The sequence below is a fragment of the Procambarus clarkii genome, chromosome 81 (assembly GCF_040958095.1).
Source record: "Procambarus clarkii isolate CNS0578487 chromosome 81, FALCON_Pclarkii_2.0, whole genome shotgun sequence".
Lineage (NCBI taxonomy): Eukaryota > Metazoa > Arthropoda > Malacostraca > Decapoda > Cambaridae > Procambarus > Procambarus clarkii.
Window position 1 is genome coordinate 16930390 of NC_091230.1, and position 18014 is coordinate 16948403.

General features: G+C 36.4%; 1 protein-coding gene across 1 annotated transcript in view; it reads right to left on the reverse strand.

Annotated features, from left to right (window-relative positions):
• Window positions 1-12108: 12108 nt before the first annotated feature.
• LOC123773157 (Oxysterol-binding protein-related protein 8) overlaps window positions 12109-18014 on the reverse strand; it is a gene marked incomplete at its 5' end in the record, with an annotated part of 31674 nt that continues 25768 nt past the window's right edge. The window contains 3 exon segments of the mRNA XM_045766687.2: window positions 12109-12512; window positions 13598-13785; window positions 16543-16710. Of these exon segments, the coding sequence (XP_045622643.2) occupies window positions 12257-12512; window positions 13598-13785; window positions 16543-16710 (612 nt within the window).

Genomic DNA, 18014 nt, shown 5'->3' on the forward strand with positions numbered 1-18014 from the left:
ATTTATGCTTTGAACAAATGTCTCTATGTAAAAGAAAATAATTATTGTTTCTTTGATGAAAACTGTGGCATAATACAGTTGTTAGCATCAGTAAATTGTGAACTGCATTTTCATTGTACAGCATTAACACTTTCGCCCGGTGATCACGCATAGTGCGTCAAAACATTTTCTCACGGATGTACCCGTATGCCAATCACGCATATTGCGTTATAAATTAAAATATTCGTTAAAATTCAAATTTTTATTCGATCATTCTGGGATTGGCCTTATAATGAGCGCTTTTAGATTTTGCACATTTTGATTGCATAATAAATGACATAGTATGACAATTTGAGGTCAGAACACTGGAAAGATTATGAATACTTTTGTGGTGATGAGCATCAAAAATTTAAATATTTTTTTTAAATTCCATTTCTTGTTCGATTATTATGGGACTAGTTTTAAAATGCACACCTTTAGATTGTGAACAATTTGATACCAAAATGAACAACAGCATGACAATTGAGGTCAGAACACTGGAAATATTATAAATACTTGTGTAGTGATGAGTGTCCAAAATTTTTAATATTTGCTTAGAATTCCGTTTATTTGATTATTATGGGACTAGTTTTAAAATGCGTGCCTATAGATTGTGAACAATTTTATGCCAAAATGAACGATGTAGCTCGGAAATTGAGGTCAGAACACTGGAAAGAGTATATATATATGTCCCAGGAATCACGGGCCCTGGTACGAATCGCCGAACCCACCTTGGGTGGGGTTCATGGGCGTGCAACGGGAACGCGAAAGTGTTAATGGGTCTTAACATTTTATGAGAATGAGAAGACACATTCAAACATTAGAATGGTGAATATTTATCAAATGAAAGCACTAAGACAGGATGGTTATTTAGAACTACTGCAAAACTAGCAAAAGTAAAAATTGTCTGACTGAAAACATGCAGATCCTGATGTACACAAATGCAACAGTATACTCTTAAAACTTAATAATGCTGTACCCAATTGGGGATGAGAAGTACAAATTGTATTCATGACCAATCTTAATGATAAACTTGAAAATAAAATTTTTTGTGAGCAATCAAACTTGGAGAGAGGCCAAGAATGTTTGATATGTGAAGACCATGCATGTCAAAGTGAAAGAAAAAATAAAGCTATTGTGATTAAATACATTGTGGTAAATAATTTTTGTGAACCATTACCTAAAACAGTACCCTTGCGTACAATGTAAAAAAACTAAAAAATCATCTATTTGAACAAATGTAGCCGTGTGAATGCTAGAATTAATAAAACTAGGTATATTGGACCCAAGTTCTAATTAGAGCAACTAATTTGAAAATTTAACAATTACAAAATAAAAATACAATCCTGATGTCCTAATTTTTCCTATTGGTAGATCTCTCCACTATTTGTTATTTTGGTCCTATTCAAAGCTGCAAAACATTCATAAACTCCATTTTTTTTTTAATCTGTTCACCTAGTTGTCATATGCCTCTTGCACATGAATAAAACATCATTCAACTACAAAAAAAAACTTTCAACAATACTTTGGTTACTGTAATTCCTATGTTCAAGATGGTGAGGTAACCTTATAGTGATAACCATATCAGTATGACAGAATTTGTAAATATTAAATTTGGTTCTATATTACTAGTTGTCAACAAACAGCATACCTGTGTGGAAACATACCATAGGCACAATGTTTGGGAAGGACAGTACATCTTTCACTTATTGCATTATTTATGACATTATATAGATTATATCAGACAAAATTATACTGTCACAAACCAGGTTCCCATTTTCATGTCATGGGAAGGCAACCGCTTGGAAAGGATGGAAAAGTATTGTAAGGTACAATATATATTAGTCAAAAATCAATTATTATTCAGCATTTGTTGTAATTATATATTTATTTTAGTTACACTATGATGACTACTTTAATCTTAATAGTATCTTAACAATATATATAAAATTTAATAGAAAATTTCTACATTTTTACATCATCTTTGTTTAGTTCCAAACTAAACAACTGAGATTCTTGACTATTTCAACCTTTGTTACCAAGACAATATTCACCTTGTGAGAACAATGGTCTCTCTCTAGGTTAATAAATGTACTCCTTTATTTTTTGTTTAGCATTTCCAGCTTTAAAAAATGCATGGTTTAAATTTCAGTTGGGATATACAACACATCAATAAATCAATTTAAATCAATTTTAATTTAAATACATGAATAAATTAATTTAACTCTTTTGCATAATATTACTGCAGTTTTTTCTTTAGTTTCCAAAAATTTGTACACACAACTGGACTGCTGTAGTTGAGGTCATGATTAAATTGCATGATCAGTGGTATTTGAAGTGGTATATATTTTAAGTCAGATGAACGGAATGTATACACTGCACTTAGTTATGAACATCTTTACTAAAACCAAAACATTTGATAACTTCAATTCTCAGCTCCTGAAGTATCTTCATCAATGATAACCAGCTAAGGCCTATAAATCTTGGAACTTGTGCACTATGTTCTTAAACATAATTAACATAACTCACCATTGTTTAAAATCACCATTGTATATAATGAAACAGGACTTGGCACAATAATAAAAGATTTCTGGTACTGTACTGTACTGTACTGTACTTGCACGTGAAATACAAAAGCAATGATTATAAATGTCTTGCAGCTATTTGATGACAAACACATGTAAGAAGAACATCTGTAGAAAATAGGATTAGATCAGCAACTATGAACTTAAGTCGTTCTTATAATTGAAGATCATAAAAGATTGACATTTTCAAAAGTTGATACTTGCTGGCCTAGTGATTACTGTGTTTCAGGGTGCATCTAGAGTCACTACTCTTCTATCATTAGCCTGGTGCTAACACCTAAATATGGCATTTTTACAATTTCCAAATGGTTCCTTGTCTTCTTTGAATGATACCCTTCTTGTCAAAAAATTATTCATCTTTGAAGTTGGACATATGTACAAATTTCTGACAACATACGGGTTAGCATTATAAATACTGTACATATAAATAATTGACTATTCAATACACAGATATTAATTATAGAGGGGCCTTTCCAAAGCTGCTTCCTTTAACAAAATGCTTAAATTTCCAACAAAACATTAAATATATCCTGTACACATTTTAAACTTTCTTTCAACTGAAAATCTGATTTCAGTATACCGATATAAAATCTTTCCGTACTTAGTAATTAAATTTCTATAATGCAAAATATTTTATTTTTATCAGGAATACAATACTGTACTAACCCAGAAAATTAGGATCACCAAAGTGTCACCAATGGTTACAAATCTGCATAAGTATATTCTCAGTATATCTTCCAGCATATACAGAGTAATTATTTTGTAACCTCCAAATGTTGAGTTTATTATCCATCACTACACATTCCTTGACGGCATATATCTAACATACACATTACTCTCAGTAATATCTCAACTCCATCTCCCATTCATCAAATAACTCCATTCATTTAGCCAATGATTCCTTCACTGTCAATAATGTCGTCTTATCACTAATTTGCACAGCCTTTGACAAATCTTATTGTCATCCATTATCCTAATCTCATAATTATCCATCTCTTTTTTTTCAAAAAGGTCTCTATACAGGATGGAGAGTGCAGAGCCTCTAGTATCACAAGTCGAGCACATTTTTACTCATATCCATCAAGGCACTGTTCATGACATCGAGTATTGTATCCTAATTTTATCACCCAAAGTAAATTATTTTTGTATTCCATCATTTTTTCCTAGTTCTAGACTATCAACTTTTAACATTTCAGTTTCACAACTACATGTAATACTTTCAATTTCAAGTTCTGTACATAGGTACAGAACTTATCTTTCATAAATCTAAATGAAGTCCTCATTTCACTTGCCAGGTCACTTCAAGTTACACACATGATAATATTTACACTCTTTATTCTGGCTGCTCTATGCTCCCTCTAGTGCCTAACAAAGCTCTACCTTAACAAGTCACAACTACACATCACATTAAAGTTTCTATTCCAAACATGACTACTCTGTTCATGTTTGTTTTATCCCTCTAGAAAAAAATATAAAAAATTATAACCTTGTCAGGTCCCAGACTTTACTGATTAAATATATACAAGATTTGATCTGCCAGTTCCCTATCATTTAGGTGATAGTATTTATACCTAACCATGTCTTCAGACCATATCAGTAAAGTATTACCCTTGTATCACAAATCCCTGATAATACTATTTTAACTAGCCTTCATTATTTCAAAATAATTACTACTACATTATTTTACAAAATTAAAAGTTCTATTATAGAACAATATGGCCAACAGACTAAATTGTTGTGTAAGAGATTTAATTCAAGTTGTGATAATAACATCAAAACCCTCACAAACAGCAACACTCAACTATATGTCTATATCACTACTGGCTTGTGTGTGAAGCCTCAGACATGGCTAAAGGAGAAGGCTGAAAATCAATTGCTGAAATTATAGACGGGTCAAAGTTGTATACACAAATGCAATGGTCATTTAGCAACTAAAATATGCCATGTAAATCTGATTAAGGTTCTTTTTTGCTTTTGTTTTTTGGATATTTATGTTATCTTGACATTATTATTTTCAAGTTACTGTATTTAAATTTTTCTTTAATTGACTACTGCAAAGTTTACAAATTAATATGCCTTCTATTGTAATGAAAGGCATATTATTCTACTACTTACAAAATTGAAATAAGTCTTTTTTTCCATATACTGTATCTGCCAAGACTCCTGTACACAAAGATGACTGAATGTATGTATATGTATGTATGTATATATATATATGTGTGTGTGTGTGTGTGTGTAGTTACAGGATGAGAGCTACGCTCGTGGTGTCCCGTCTTCCCAGCATTTTTTGTCATATAACGCTTTGAAACTACTGACGGTCTTGGCCTCCACCACCTTCTCACCATGTGTGTGTGCTTGTGTGCACTGCATTGACCATGCAAAGTTTACGCTTGAAAGTGTGTGTGTGTGTGTGTGCGTGCATGCATGCATGTGCATGCAAGTGCATGTACTGTACCTCACAATGTTTGTAGAACTTTAACTCTTGGGCCCTGCCTTGCCAACTGTCAGTCATCTGGTGCAGTGACTCCTGACTTCTGACTTCTTTGTTTCTCTCTGGTTTGAATACTATGTATAGAGGCTATAATTTTCTTTCCTCATAAATTACATTTGCATAAAACCCATACACTGAAGAATTGTTTCCTTACATTCATGTTGCTCATGTATGTGTGTGCTTGTGTGTGTGTGCACTGCATTGACTATGCAAAGTTTACGCTTGAAATAATCTCAGTTTTTTTGTATTGTTAAAATGTAGTGAGAATAAAAGGTTATACATCAGATCTCATGACTTATAAACAATGCTATATCTAATGCATAACACAGAAAGAAAAATTATTCAAAACAAAACTGGTATGAGGACCACTTGAGATATATACATAAATATACATACTGTACTGGAAAAAGTCACTAATCCCTTAACGGCAACATCAGGAAACTCAGTAATAGGCCTAGTGTCCATGAAAATACAGTTTAAATTTATGAAAGGAGATCATTACAGTCTCTTCTTACCTTAATACTGATAGACTGTCTAAGAGGATGCTTAAAGTAGAAAAAGACAGCTACAGACATTGGCTAATTAAAACTGACAGGCAGTATGCAGGTATAGTTTAAAGCAATTAATCACTGGTCTTATAATTACCAATCTTATCAACAGTCTTCACTATATAAATATAATTCAATACCCAATACATACACCCAATAATAAAATAAATATATATGTAGTGTATATATGAAATGAAAATAGGCGAGTGTGTTTTTGGCAATCATTACATGGCAATGGACTCTGGTTAACAATTCTTAGTACTGTATTTTAAAGAACAGCAAGATAAAAAGCACAACAAATTAATGTGTTGAATATAGCTAAAAAGATATGCCTCTTTTTGGGAAGGCCCTCAGTAGCTCTCTAGTTCCCTGGTACCACTAAGCCTCAGGATCATACTAGGCCTCTAAACCCATGCTCACCTATCAAGGCCAGGATCAGAATCTGACTTTCTGAAAGAAGCGAGTGGAGTAGTGAATAACCAGCTAGAATATTAATATGAAACATGATAAACTATTGTTTAAAAAAAAATAATGAAAATAAGGTTAATGACAGGGCTACAGTAATTTACCCACGGAAAACTAACACTACCGACCACTACCAGATAGACTCGGGGCATCTGATCGGGCCCAGCCACCACCAACCTCGCTGACAAGCCCCGAGCTTCAACTTCACCCAACGAAGAAAAACAAAACACAGAAAAAGAGGAAAAGACAGGGTGAGGAGGGGGAACTATTGAGTGTCTTCCATAAAAGTGTTTCATTTCACTTCACATGATTTCTGGGACGGCCCCTTCAGTGGCTTCACAGCACTCACAGTGGTAGCTCAGGGAAGAAAAAGGCTTTGTTGAAAAGGAACTTAAGAAAAGCTAAGAGTTTACCTATGGCTTACCTATGGAGCACAACTCGCTGGCTTCTCACAGTGTTCAAGAGAGAACTCAATAAACACCTCCAAAGGATACATGATCAACCAAACTGTGATTCATTCATTAGGCTGTGAGCACCCATGTCCAACAGTTTGGTTGACCAGACCACCAACCAGGAGGCCTGATCAGAGACCAGGCCATCAGGATGTTGATCCTTTGAATCACCCCAAGGTAAGGTATTGGAGAGGAACAGGACTCTGGTGAGAATAGGGAAGCATTAGCAGTATGCCAGCTACTAAAGTGCCACACAAGCATGGAGAAGTTGTGGAAAATTCAATAAGTAGCATGGGACCAACATCCTGTTTGACCACCAATATCCTAAAGCCCAGACATCAGCTATGGACGAAGAACCAAAGCAGCAAACTGCCCATTCCACACAGAAAAATATTGTCAGAAGGCTAAAATGAACAAATCACTGGAAACTCAGGATCTAGATTCAATAAGCATCATGGATTTCTTTTTAAATGGCTGTATCACAAAGCTTTTTAGGATCTCTCTTAAAAAAAACTACCTAAAATTCAGCACGGTGGTTCTTGCAAACTTATTAAGGGTTTTGCTCCGATTTACTCGCCTCTTGCCAGAGGTCACTATTAATTTTCTTTTGAACAATTAAGATGAGCAATGTTACCGTCATACTATCATTTAGCTGATCACATTGCCTGCTCAGCTGGACAACACACATTTGTGAAATCACAGCTCCCATTGATCAAATGTCACCTGCGTCATATTTTTGTCTGTTATAAAATGAGTTTTTTACAGAGCAAAAATAGTTTGTTCACATTCTATGTTCAGCACCAACATTGCAGTAAAGAGGCCTAGTGGAGGTTTTTGGTAGAATTGGGTAGTTTTACTGACGCTGCAAGAAGCCCTCATTAAAATATGTACATCTTTGCTCTTAGATAAGTTATATGTCCTGTGATAGATCATAACTTATACAAATGACCACATGCTATCCACACACCTTGGAGCTGTGACCTGATGAATAACTTCTTGCATACAAAATAAGTATTTAGTCATCCTGAAAATCTAAGGAGTAAAATTGACAGCTTGATGGAGGAAATTTGACAATTATTTTATGTAGTAGTCATAAATATAAAAAGGTCTTGGTGTCAATGTATGGGTGTTGGGAGTGTTAGGTGCTGGGCACTTCAGGTGTGGTTGTCACTGGGAGGATGAAAATGTTGCCGAGAGTGATGGGGCTAACACGTCCACAGTGACCCACAGTAAGATACGACTGGTACGGGATCGTTAATCACGCTAGCTGGAGAGGGGTTGGGAAAGGTTGAAGACTGGTAAGAGGGTGGTGGAGCGGGAAGTGGACAGTGCTTACTCGTGCAACATATTCTAAATGACAGTACCCAATATTTCCATTTCTTTATTTATTCATTTCAATATATACAAGAAAATACAATGTTTTTTGCAACAGTTTAAGGCATAAGATATTATAGCATCCAGGTGTATCAGGTGATAAAAACTCAAAGATTGAATGAGGGACAGGGTGGGGGGATTGAGTAGGAAGATGACTTGTGATCTCCCTCCACCCACTCGAGGACTTGATTTTGTTCCCTGCCTGTCCATTCTGTCTATCCTAACCTTCTGTCTAGCTTGACAATGTCTAAGCTGGCAGTTAGGTATACAGCCTGTCCATCCTAATGGACTACCTAGCCTGACAGCCTGCCTACCTAGCCTGACAGCCTGCCTACCTAGCGTGTCATTCTGTCTAGCCTTTCAGTATGTCAAGCCTGACTATCTAGTCTTATTAATATTTGAGAGGGTTGTCTGGCTCACTTGGTACTAAGTGCACCCATCTCTTGGGATGACACTCCCCACCTTCTTTATTCACTCTTTCTTCTCAAAGCCATCACTTAATGCTTTCTCTTAGATTTAGATTTTCTGTTTGTTGAAGCTATCACTGACTAATTATTTGCATTTGTAGTAGACATGGTGGAAGGATGTTCATAAATTTTCCTGAAATAACCAAGAAAATAATGGAAATGAACTCTCCAGTGCTGCACCACAATCCAAAACAAACTGTGATTAGTGGCGGTTTGTTGCCACTCACTCTCACCATTGCTACTTTTATTTGAACAAATCCAAAACAAATAACTGACACATCTAGATAAGTAGTGTCCAGAAAGCATGTGGTCGTCTGTATCTCTATCTTCCTGATGGCATATAAAACTTTAAACATTATTAACAAATTTGTTAATTATATAATTCATTGGTACTCGGCGACAGGGAGACAGCTAGCGTTTAGAAATACTGTATATTTAGAATATTTAAATATTTAAACCAGAAATATTGTAGTGGTAACGGATTTAAAATGTAGCTTGTAATTCTGTCTTTTGTGAGACAAAACATTTAAAATTTTAACATAAAGGACTAAGTTAAATTAAATAATTAAAAATTTAATGAGTATGGGTAAAGGTAAGCTTTACAAATCCTTCAGTAGCTTATACAGTATAAAAAGTATGTACCTACTAATTATCCACTAACAGGTTCTAATATATATTCTACTGCATAAGTAAATATTATTATTGTAGTTGCCAGTATTATCCTTATTAAATTAGTAATTCAGGCTTTCCAATCTTTATAATATTGTCAAGGTATAAATATAATTGTTAAATATAGGATCTACAAAACATTAATTATTTTCAGTAGTTTATTTAAAGTACATTACTAAAAGTATTATAGCACATTACCTCACCCCCAACAAGGTCAATATATTCGCCTAAGTGGGGGGTGAGATAAGGATTTTGTTTTCATGATTTGGTATTTTATATTTTCTCACCAAAGTTCTTAGGAACATTGGTGCTCATAAATAGTTTGTTGAATCCTGATGTAATAGCCAAGAACAAGATAAGAAAATTTCCTAAGAACTTGTTTAACAGCTTGATAAATTTGGCCCCAGGAGAGCCCCAAGCCCCAATTTCAGGAGAGCCGAGTTGCATTCCCAAGAATAAGAGGAGGGTGCAGCAGCAATGCAAATACCTGAGAAGCACAAGGAGGGCGCAAAGAGCGATACCTAATGGCAACTAGTCAAAATGTATCAGCAATCCTGAAAAAATCAGGAAGAAACAAGAGTGCCACAATAAAGAACTACACAACAAACTGAACCAGACAATGGGCCAGATGATTCAAATGCCAAAGATTACTACGAGCAAGAAAAGTGGGTTAAACAAACGTCACAAAACCCCGACCCCAAAAACACTTATAAAAGGGACACGGATGAAGCAACCCAACATGGGCCTAGCAGCCTATTTCTAGCAGCAGAGGAATAGTTGCTTAAAGCACAAACCCACTCACCTAATAAAAGGATGTGGTAAAGAGCTGAACAGCCCCTGAAAACAGCTGCAGAAAAGGGCTGTTCAAAAGAAGGAAAACAAGAAAGTGGCAAATGACTGGGAAATGCCTAGAAAGAGCAAGAACACAAGGAGAGGGGTACCTGCACAGGGCAGGGACAAAGGGCAAACATTAACTCTAGTGTCCATAAATGTCTGTGTCACAGACAAGGAAGGTAGTGTCAGGGAAAACTGTAAATGGGTCCCAGTAGACGTCAAGTAATCCATACAGTGCCAAATGAGCAAGTTAGGCAAGTAGTAGACTGGGACCCCAGATGCCCTGGGGTGCTAGCTGATGGCAGCTAGGCAAGTTGTTCACCTGTGGTAAACTCACTTTTATCTTCTTTATTTCTTTCTAGTGGTGGTTTGTTTTGTTTCGCATTGACTTTCTGGTTGGTTTTCCACATGGGCCTTACAATCCTATGGCTCAGCAGTATCAGGGCATAAACACCAGTTACCGAAGTGACCTTCCCAGAAAATAATACATTTAATCCTGGTCATGCCAAATAAGTTGGTTTGATGAGTATATGTCCCTAATATTGTGGGTATACATATAAAAATTATTTTTTTATGGATAGCCGACATACTAAAATTGTAATAAGGTATATATGAGACAAAAGTCTAGGTAATATGCACAAGAGCATATTAGCTGTAAGGACAAAGGATATAGTCTTCAAGATCACACTCTTACTGTTTAATTATATAAAGTCAATTTACAATATATGAAATTCAAGTTTAAGTTATCTGCATAGATTCTAGAACTGGATGACTGCAAGGAAGAGTAGCTGGCAGAAAATTTGGGTTTCATATTCAAACCGTTCTCTTCTGCTTATCAGAATAAATTATGTCTACAAAGATGTCTACTCTTGTTGAAATATAAATGATTATAAAGAGTTAAGTTAGATTACAAACCTCCTTCAATCAGCTATCACAGGAAACTTTGTCTTTGTTTCAAATAAAGTTGGACCAGCTTTACAACTTATGGAAACAGAAATTGTCCATGTAAACTATGATAATGAGACTTCATGTGCTACAAATGCAGGCCTAAATACAAACCTTTTCTTATAAGTGGATATAAACAAACACTGATGTCAGGGGTACTTGCATAGCTCTGTCTCATTGCTGAGGTGAGCTAAAATAATCCATAAACTAGAGATGGTAAAAGTTATGAAAATTAGCTTGTCATTTAAAAGCAGAGAAATGTCTTGATATAGGCAGCAAACAGTATGTTGCATGTTCATAAGTATAGTGGAAGCTCCTGATTGCTGTGTGTAGAATTTGGAATGGAAGTAAGCTCACAAAGTACTGGTGTATTTGGTAATGGAAGTAAACCTTTTCTTTAATAAATTATTTTGGAACAGCATCTCTTGGTTGAATGTGTTAATGTTGAACACATTATACAGTGCTTTATGTATTAAGCACTGTATAATAGTTATGGCAAAGGTAACTGATAATTGATGAAAAAGGTGGGTTAACTGCAAGCAAGTACAGTACTATAAGAATTACATAAATATAAGAACTAGGTCTTTTCTATGTATACCATTCACAAGGTGAGTCATGGCATCCAGATAAGTATTGTGTACAGTATTTGATTCTGAAAATGTATGCATGTAAGTCGTGATTGGAATGTTCAACCAGTCGGGAAAAATCACCATAAATTATATATATATATATATATATATATATATATATATATATATATATATATATATATATATATATATATATATATATATATATATATATATATATATATATATATATATATATATATATATATATATATATATATATATATATATATATATATATATATATATATATATATATATATATATATATATATATATATATATATATATATATATATATATATATATATATATATATATATATATATATATATATATATATATATATATATATATATATATATATATATATATATATATATATATATATATATATATATATATATATATATATATATATATATATATATATATATATATATATATATATATATATATATATATATATATATATATATATATATATATATATATATATATATATATATATATATATATATATATATATATATATATATATATATATATATATATATATATATATACACTGGAAATTTTTTAAAATAAACATAAGGGAAAGTATTAAAGAAAAAATCAGATTTTACAAAATACAAGAACTATACATCTGTATCCAGGGTAAAATTCCATGGCAAAATTTCTATAAAATCTGGTAATACTGTATTTAAACTATATTTCAAATTCCTTGAATTTCAAATACATAAACTATAACAACTTGTATATGCAAACAATGCCCACAGCTATGACCACAGCCTTTCCACCAACCACTGAATCAGCGAGTACAAAATAAGAGCTACCAGAATGGATGCCCAGGATTGGGTAGACAGTGGGATGCCATTTTCCTGAGAAGATGCCCCCAAACGCGCTGCTCCGTGTCTTAGGTTTCCCATGGATGACATCCGCCGAGTCAAGATATCCATGTCCTGCCGCACACCTTTTATTTCCATTAATAGTGACTCTTGGGTGTGGGCTACTTTTTTCATGGCATCAAGAACACTGTAAATAAGCAAAATTCAACTTGACCCTCATATTTATACAAAAGGCTGTTGAATGGCTTCAGAAATTTTTAAAAATCCTTATTAGCTGAACTTTGTGGAAGTAATATCTGATTAAGATATATAAAATACAAACTTTTTGTATCTCCCTAAATGGTTTTAATATAAAATATGTAAAATATTCATCATGAGATATACAAAATTTATAAAGCACTTTATAAAAATATTTATATACAACATATACTGTATTGAATTACATGATTTTGAAATTATGCTGGTTAAAAATTTTATTCAAATTGTTTTAAATGTGCATGGAAACTAACTTTACATAAGATGATCAACAATATTTTATTAAAAACAGGTAAGAAAATCTAAATTATCTGATTTAATTATGTCAGGTGTAATATGTAAATCTGTATGTAAGATGTGGAGAAGTCCATTTGTTTTGTGGAAAGTGTGTTTATGGCAGTCAGCAGTCTTCATTTTGACTTAATATTATTTTACACAAGTACGAAATAAAATCTGGCATGTCTCACTTCCACTGAGGCCTTCTTGTTACCCCAGGGGTTATGTGCTCTCCAGGGGCCAGATTCATGAAGCAGTTACGCAAGCATTTGAGAACCTGTACATCTTTTCTCAATCTTTGGCGGCTTTCTTTACAATTATTAATCAGTCAGTGAGCTCTGAAATACCAGGAGGCTGTTATATAACAATAACAACAGTTGATTGGGAAGTTTTCATGCTTGTAAACTGTTTAATAAATGTAACCAAAGTCGTCAAAGATTGAGGAAAGATGTAAAAGTTCGTAAGTATTTACGTAACTGCTTCGTGAATCTGGCCCCAGGCTAAGAACCATTGATCTAGAGGTAGGCCTACCAATCATTATGATAAATTACAATCACACTAAGTGTTTTATTGAGCAAAATGTTGGGAAAATGGCTTTTGGAGGTCCTTGTTGCCTAAGCCTAATTTTTCTCATATAATTTTAAGCTTGATTTAATGGCTTTTAATATGTATGACATTTGCAGGAACATAACTCTCATGCAAATCAAGGTCTATCTGTATTTAAAAACTGAGCCATAGTACCTTGGGGTGAGGGAATGGGAATGGGAATGGGAATGTGCTTGTCTCTTTGTAGGTAAGCCCTGGACAGCACTGGGATGGTCAGGGGTGTCTTGATCATCATGGTCTCCTGAACTGGTCTCCTCAGCTTCTGCTCGCTCCAGCACCCCTCTCAGGCGTTGCACTCCTTCAACGCCAGCCACCCGCACAACCTGAAGTGTTCACATCGTCTTATACTACAATTGATATTCAATTATACAATTTATTATTAGAGAGTGAATTCTATTAAGATCAGATCCTTAATATAATACAGTTCAACTCATTTTCAGTGTCCTAAAATGTTTAAAATCCACAGTCCAGAAAAGTCAGTAACTCTTAAAAACTTTTTACACTAAAGAGATAAAAATATAAGAAAAAAAATTCTACTTTAAATGGCAAACTTCAATTCCTCACGATTTCCCAAGAAACTTGAGAGTTACAACTTAACAGCAGGCTAATCTACCAGACTTGAACACTATATAACCAATATCCTCAAAGTCTGAGTCTACTCTTCACCACACTCTCCATCTAAGGAACATTCTAAAAAATCTCTTGTAATTTTCTAAGTTTTTGACATATGTCAGAACCCATGATCATGGCAAACCAAAAGACAATCCATGAAAATATCTAAGTGATGATGGAAACCAATGAATTAATTTATTTGTTCTCTGCCAAAACCACATTAAAGACAGGAGAAACCTCTTTTTCCTGCAAGAAATGGGGACCTGCAAAATACTAGCATCTTCCCAACACAGAATAAGAGATTGCTTGTCAGCCAGGAAGAAGAGCTATCTGAAACTGTGTACAGGAATTGAAAGAAAAACCCAACTCAAAGTCCACTTTTACTGTGAATCCTGTCCCTCACCAGGAAAAAACAAATAAATCCTGCCAAGCCTGATCCAAGGACCAGCAGGATTGAAGGAACCTTTATGGCACCTCAACGTTAGCTCCCTCCATGGGCGCAACAAAGCCAACAAACTCAGGATAAATACTCTTACCCAAAACCAAGAAAGTCAAACATCAGCCAGGCAGCCTCCTCAATAAATAACCAAACCACCAGAGAAGAGAAATGCTACTTAGGAACTAAGCCCAGATGAACAATCTTCCTCCACATTGATGACAAAAAATGTGGGCTTTCCCATGGGTACTATCAATATCTAATAGGGAAGAAAAGAAAGAATCACCAATTGCAAGTAGAGGCGCAGATAAGCATTACACATCACCTATTCCAAAAAAAAACAGTGCTGAATGTCATGAAACGCCATTTTCTGGGCGAGTCCTGGAGGCTCCCCGGAGCTATCCCAGGCTGATATGCTAATGTCAGACTTGTCATCAGTCATGTGTATGGAGTTCTTAGGCCTACCGGGGACCACGGCCAGAACCGGGCCCCCCCCCCCCCCTCAGAGAGGCAAGGGGAGCAATGGCCTGTAGAAACCCCCATGTGATTGGAAGCATTCTATGTCTGCCATCGACCGGAACAGGCACCCAGAAAGGTAAGCGCCTCAAAACAAACAACTATTCTGGTTAAAATTGCTACCAAAAGCCAAACTAGTGGATAGAACTCCCCAACAGAAAACAAGCAAACAAGTGTGACGTCACACGCCGCCACGCCACTGTCTGCGCAGCTCCCCCCTCCCCAGGAGGGGGAAGGGGAGCCCCAGACCCTTCACGCTGCCTACCCACACCTCAGTTCTGAGGCTGGATGTCAAAAACGTGAAAAAAACGCCAACCGGAGGGAGGGAGGAATGCCTGGGAGCCTCCGGGACTCACCCAGAAAATGGCGTTTCATTACATTCAACGCTGGCTTTCTGGGGGGAGCCCCGTTGGCTCCCCAGAGCTAACTACCCACAGACGGAAAAAAGAGGGACTTACCCAGGAGACGGTTGTCACTCACTCCTCAACTCGAAGCCGAGACAACTGGCTGCAACCGCCGACCCAAAGCAACACAGGCCTGACGGGGCCCAGGGGCATTCACAAGGTAACGAGCAGCCAGGACCCTGTTCGACCGCCAAAATCCACACGCCCGAATATCAGACCAAGACATATTCCCAAATATGGCAGCAAGAGCCGCGAACTTACGAACGTCATGGGCACGGGGATAGACCGCAGGCTGGCTGGACTTAATAACCCTGTGGACGACCTGGGAGACCCGAACCCGCGAACAGGGAAAGGAAAACCGGATCAACCCACAGCGCGTCCCCGGACACAGAAGCCATGGTGCGCAAATAACGTCAAAGCGCCGCAACCGGACACAAAACATGATGCACCCCCGGCCTAACCAACCAAGTATCAACCTCAAGAACTGAGGTGTGGGTAGCCGTCGTGGAAGGTCTGGGGCTCCCCCTTCCCCCTCCTGGGGAGGGGGGAGCTGCGCAGACAGCGGCGCGGCGGTGTGTGACGTCACACTAGTTTGCTTGTTTTCTGTTGGGGAGTTCTATCCACTAGTTCGGCTTTTGGTAGCAATTTTAACCAGAATAGTTGTTTGTTTTGAGGCGCTTACCTTTCTGGGTGCCTGTTCCGGTCGATGGCAGACATAGAATGCTTCCAACCACACGGGGGCATCTATAGGCCATTGCTCCCCTTGCCTCTCTGAGGGGGGCCCGGTTCTGGCCGTGGTCCCCGGTAGGCCTAAGAACTCCATATACATGACTGATACCAAAGTCTGACATTAGCATATCAGCCTGGGATAGCTCCGGGGAGCCTCCGGGGCTACCCCCAGAAAACTGTATATTTAAGAACCCACTTAATAACAGAGACCTCCTGCTTATGAAATGACAGTTTCAAGGATATATACAAGTACAAGTACAAGATATATACAAGTAAGTAAAAACAAGTACTTGCAAGTACACTAACTTATTGTGCACTTTGGAAAAGTGCTATTGTACTTGGAAAAAACATCTTTATGTTGTATAAAGGAAAGTTCTACTCACCTCACACTTAGGATCCACACTGACTATAGAAGCAGTTCTGATCATTGGTGCTTTATGTCTTGTTTTAGTGGATATTATATAGTTATACTCATATTGGAAGAGATCTGTTCTTGGATCCCACGGGCGAAGATCTGAATGTTTATAAACATAAACACCACTCAATGGGTCCTGCCAAAAATTTTGCATTAATTACAAAAAAAATTTGCATTATAATTTACTTTGCTAATATTGACAGTACATCAAAAGATAGTTAACTAGAAAGCATATATCAAACTTCACATTTCATAATACACGTCAAAACTTACGTCATTCATGTTTACTAGTATATTATATAATACAGTTTGTTTCACAATTACGTCACAGTTTAGGTGAAGGACAGTACTTTACACCTAGCTATGAAATGGCTAATATGCAGCTGTGGATATGCTGTTAGACTGTGGTGGTGTTAATGTGAGGTGGTACTAGAACATGAGAATGCTACTGTGTGTTGGCACTGGTATGTGTGGTGGTGCTAATGTGTGTTGTGTATGCATGTGTAATTACCTAAGCATAGTTACAGGATGAGAGCTATGCTCCTGACATCCTGTCTTCTTAGTACTCTGGTTGATACCTGGTTGATGGGGTTCTGGGGGTTCTTCTACTCCCCAAGCCCGGCTCAAGGCCAGGCTTGACTTGTGAGAGTTTGGTCCACTAGGCTGTTGCTTGGAGCGGCCCGCAGGCCCACATACCCACCACCGCCCGGTTGGTCCGGCACTCCTTGGAGGAAACAATCTAGTCTCCTCTTGAAGATGTCCACGGTTGTTCCGGCAATATTTCTTATGCTCCCTGGGAGGACGTTGAACAACCGCAGACCTCTGATGTTTATACAGTGTTCTCTGTGCCTATGGCACCTCTGCTCTTTACTGGTTCTATTCTGCATTTTCTTCCATATCGTTCACTCCAGTACATTGTTATTTTACTGTGTAGATTTGGTACTTGGCCCTCCAATATCTTCCACATGTATATTATTTGATATCTCTGTCAACTTCTTTCTAGTGAGTACATTTGGAGAGCTTTGAGACACTCCCAATAATTTAGGTGCTTTATTGCATCTATGTATGCCGTATATGTTTTCTGTATTCCCCCTGTTTCAACAATCTCTCCTACTCTGAAGGGGGAAGTGAGTACTGAGCTGTCATATGTCATATGACACTTTGAACTACTGACAGTTTGGCCTCCACCACCTTCTCACTTAACATGTTCTAGCAGTTTACCACTCTTTAGAAAGTTCTCTCTTTTTTTTTTTTTTTTTTTTTTTTTTTTTTTTTTTTTTTTTATTATGTGTTTTCAGCAGGTTTGATTCCTTAACTTGAATTCATGACCTATTGTTCTTAAAGATGCAGGTTTCAAAAATTCCTCTTGGTCTATTTTGTTGATTCCTGTTACTATTTTGTATGTCATGATCATATCACCTCCTTTTCTTCTGTCTTCCG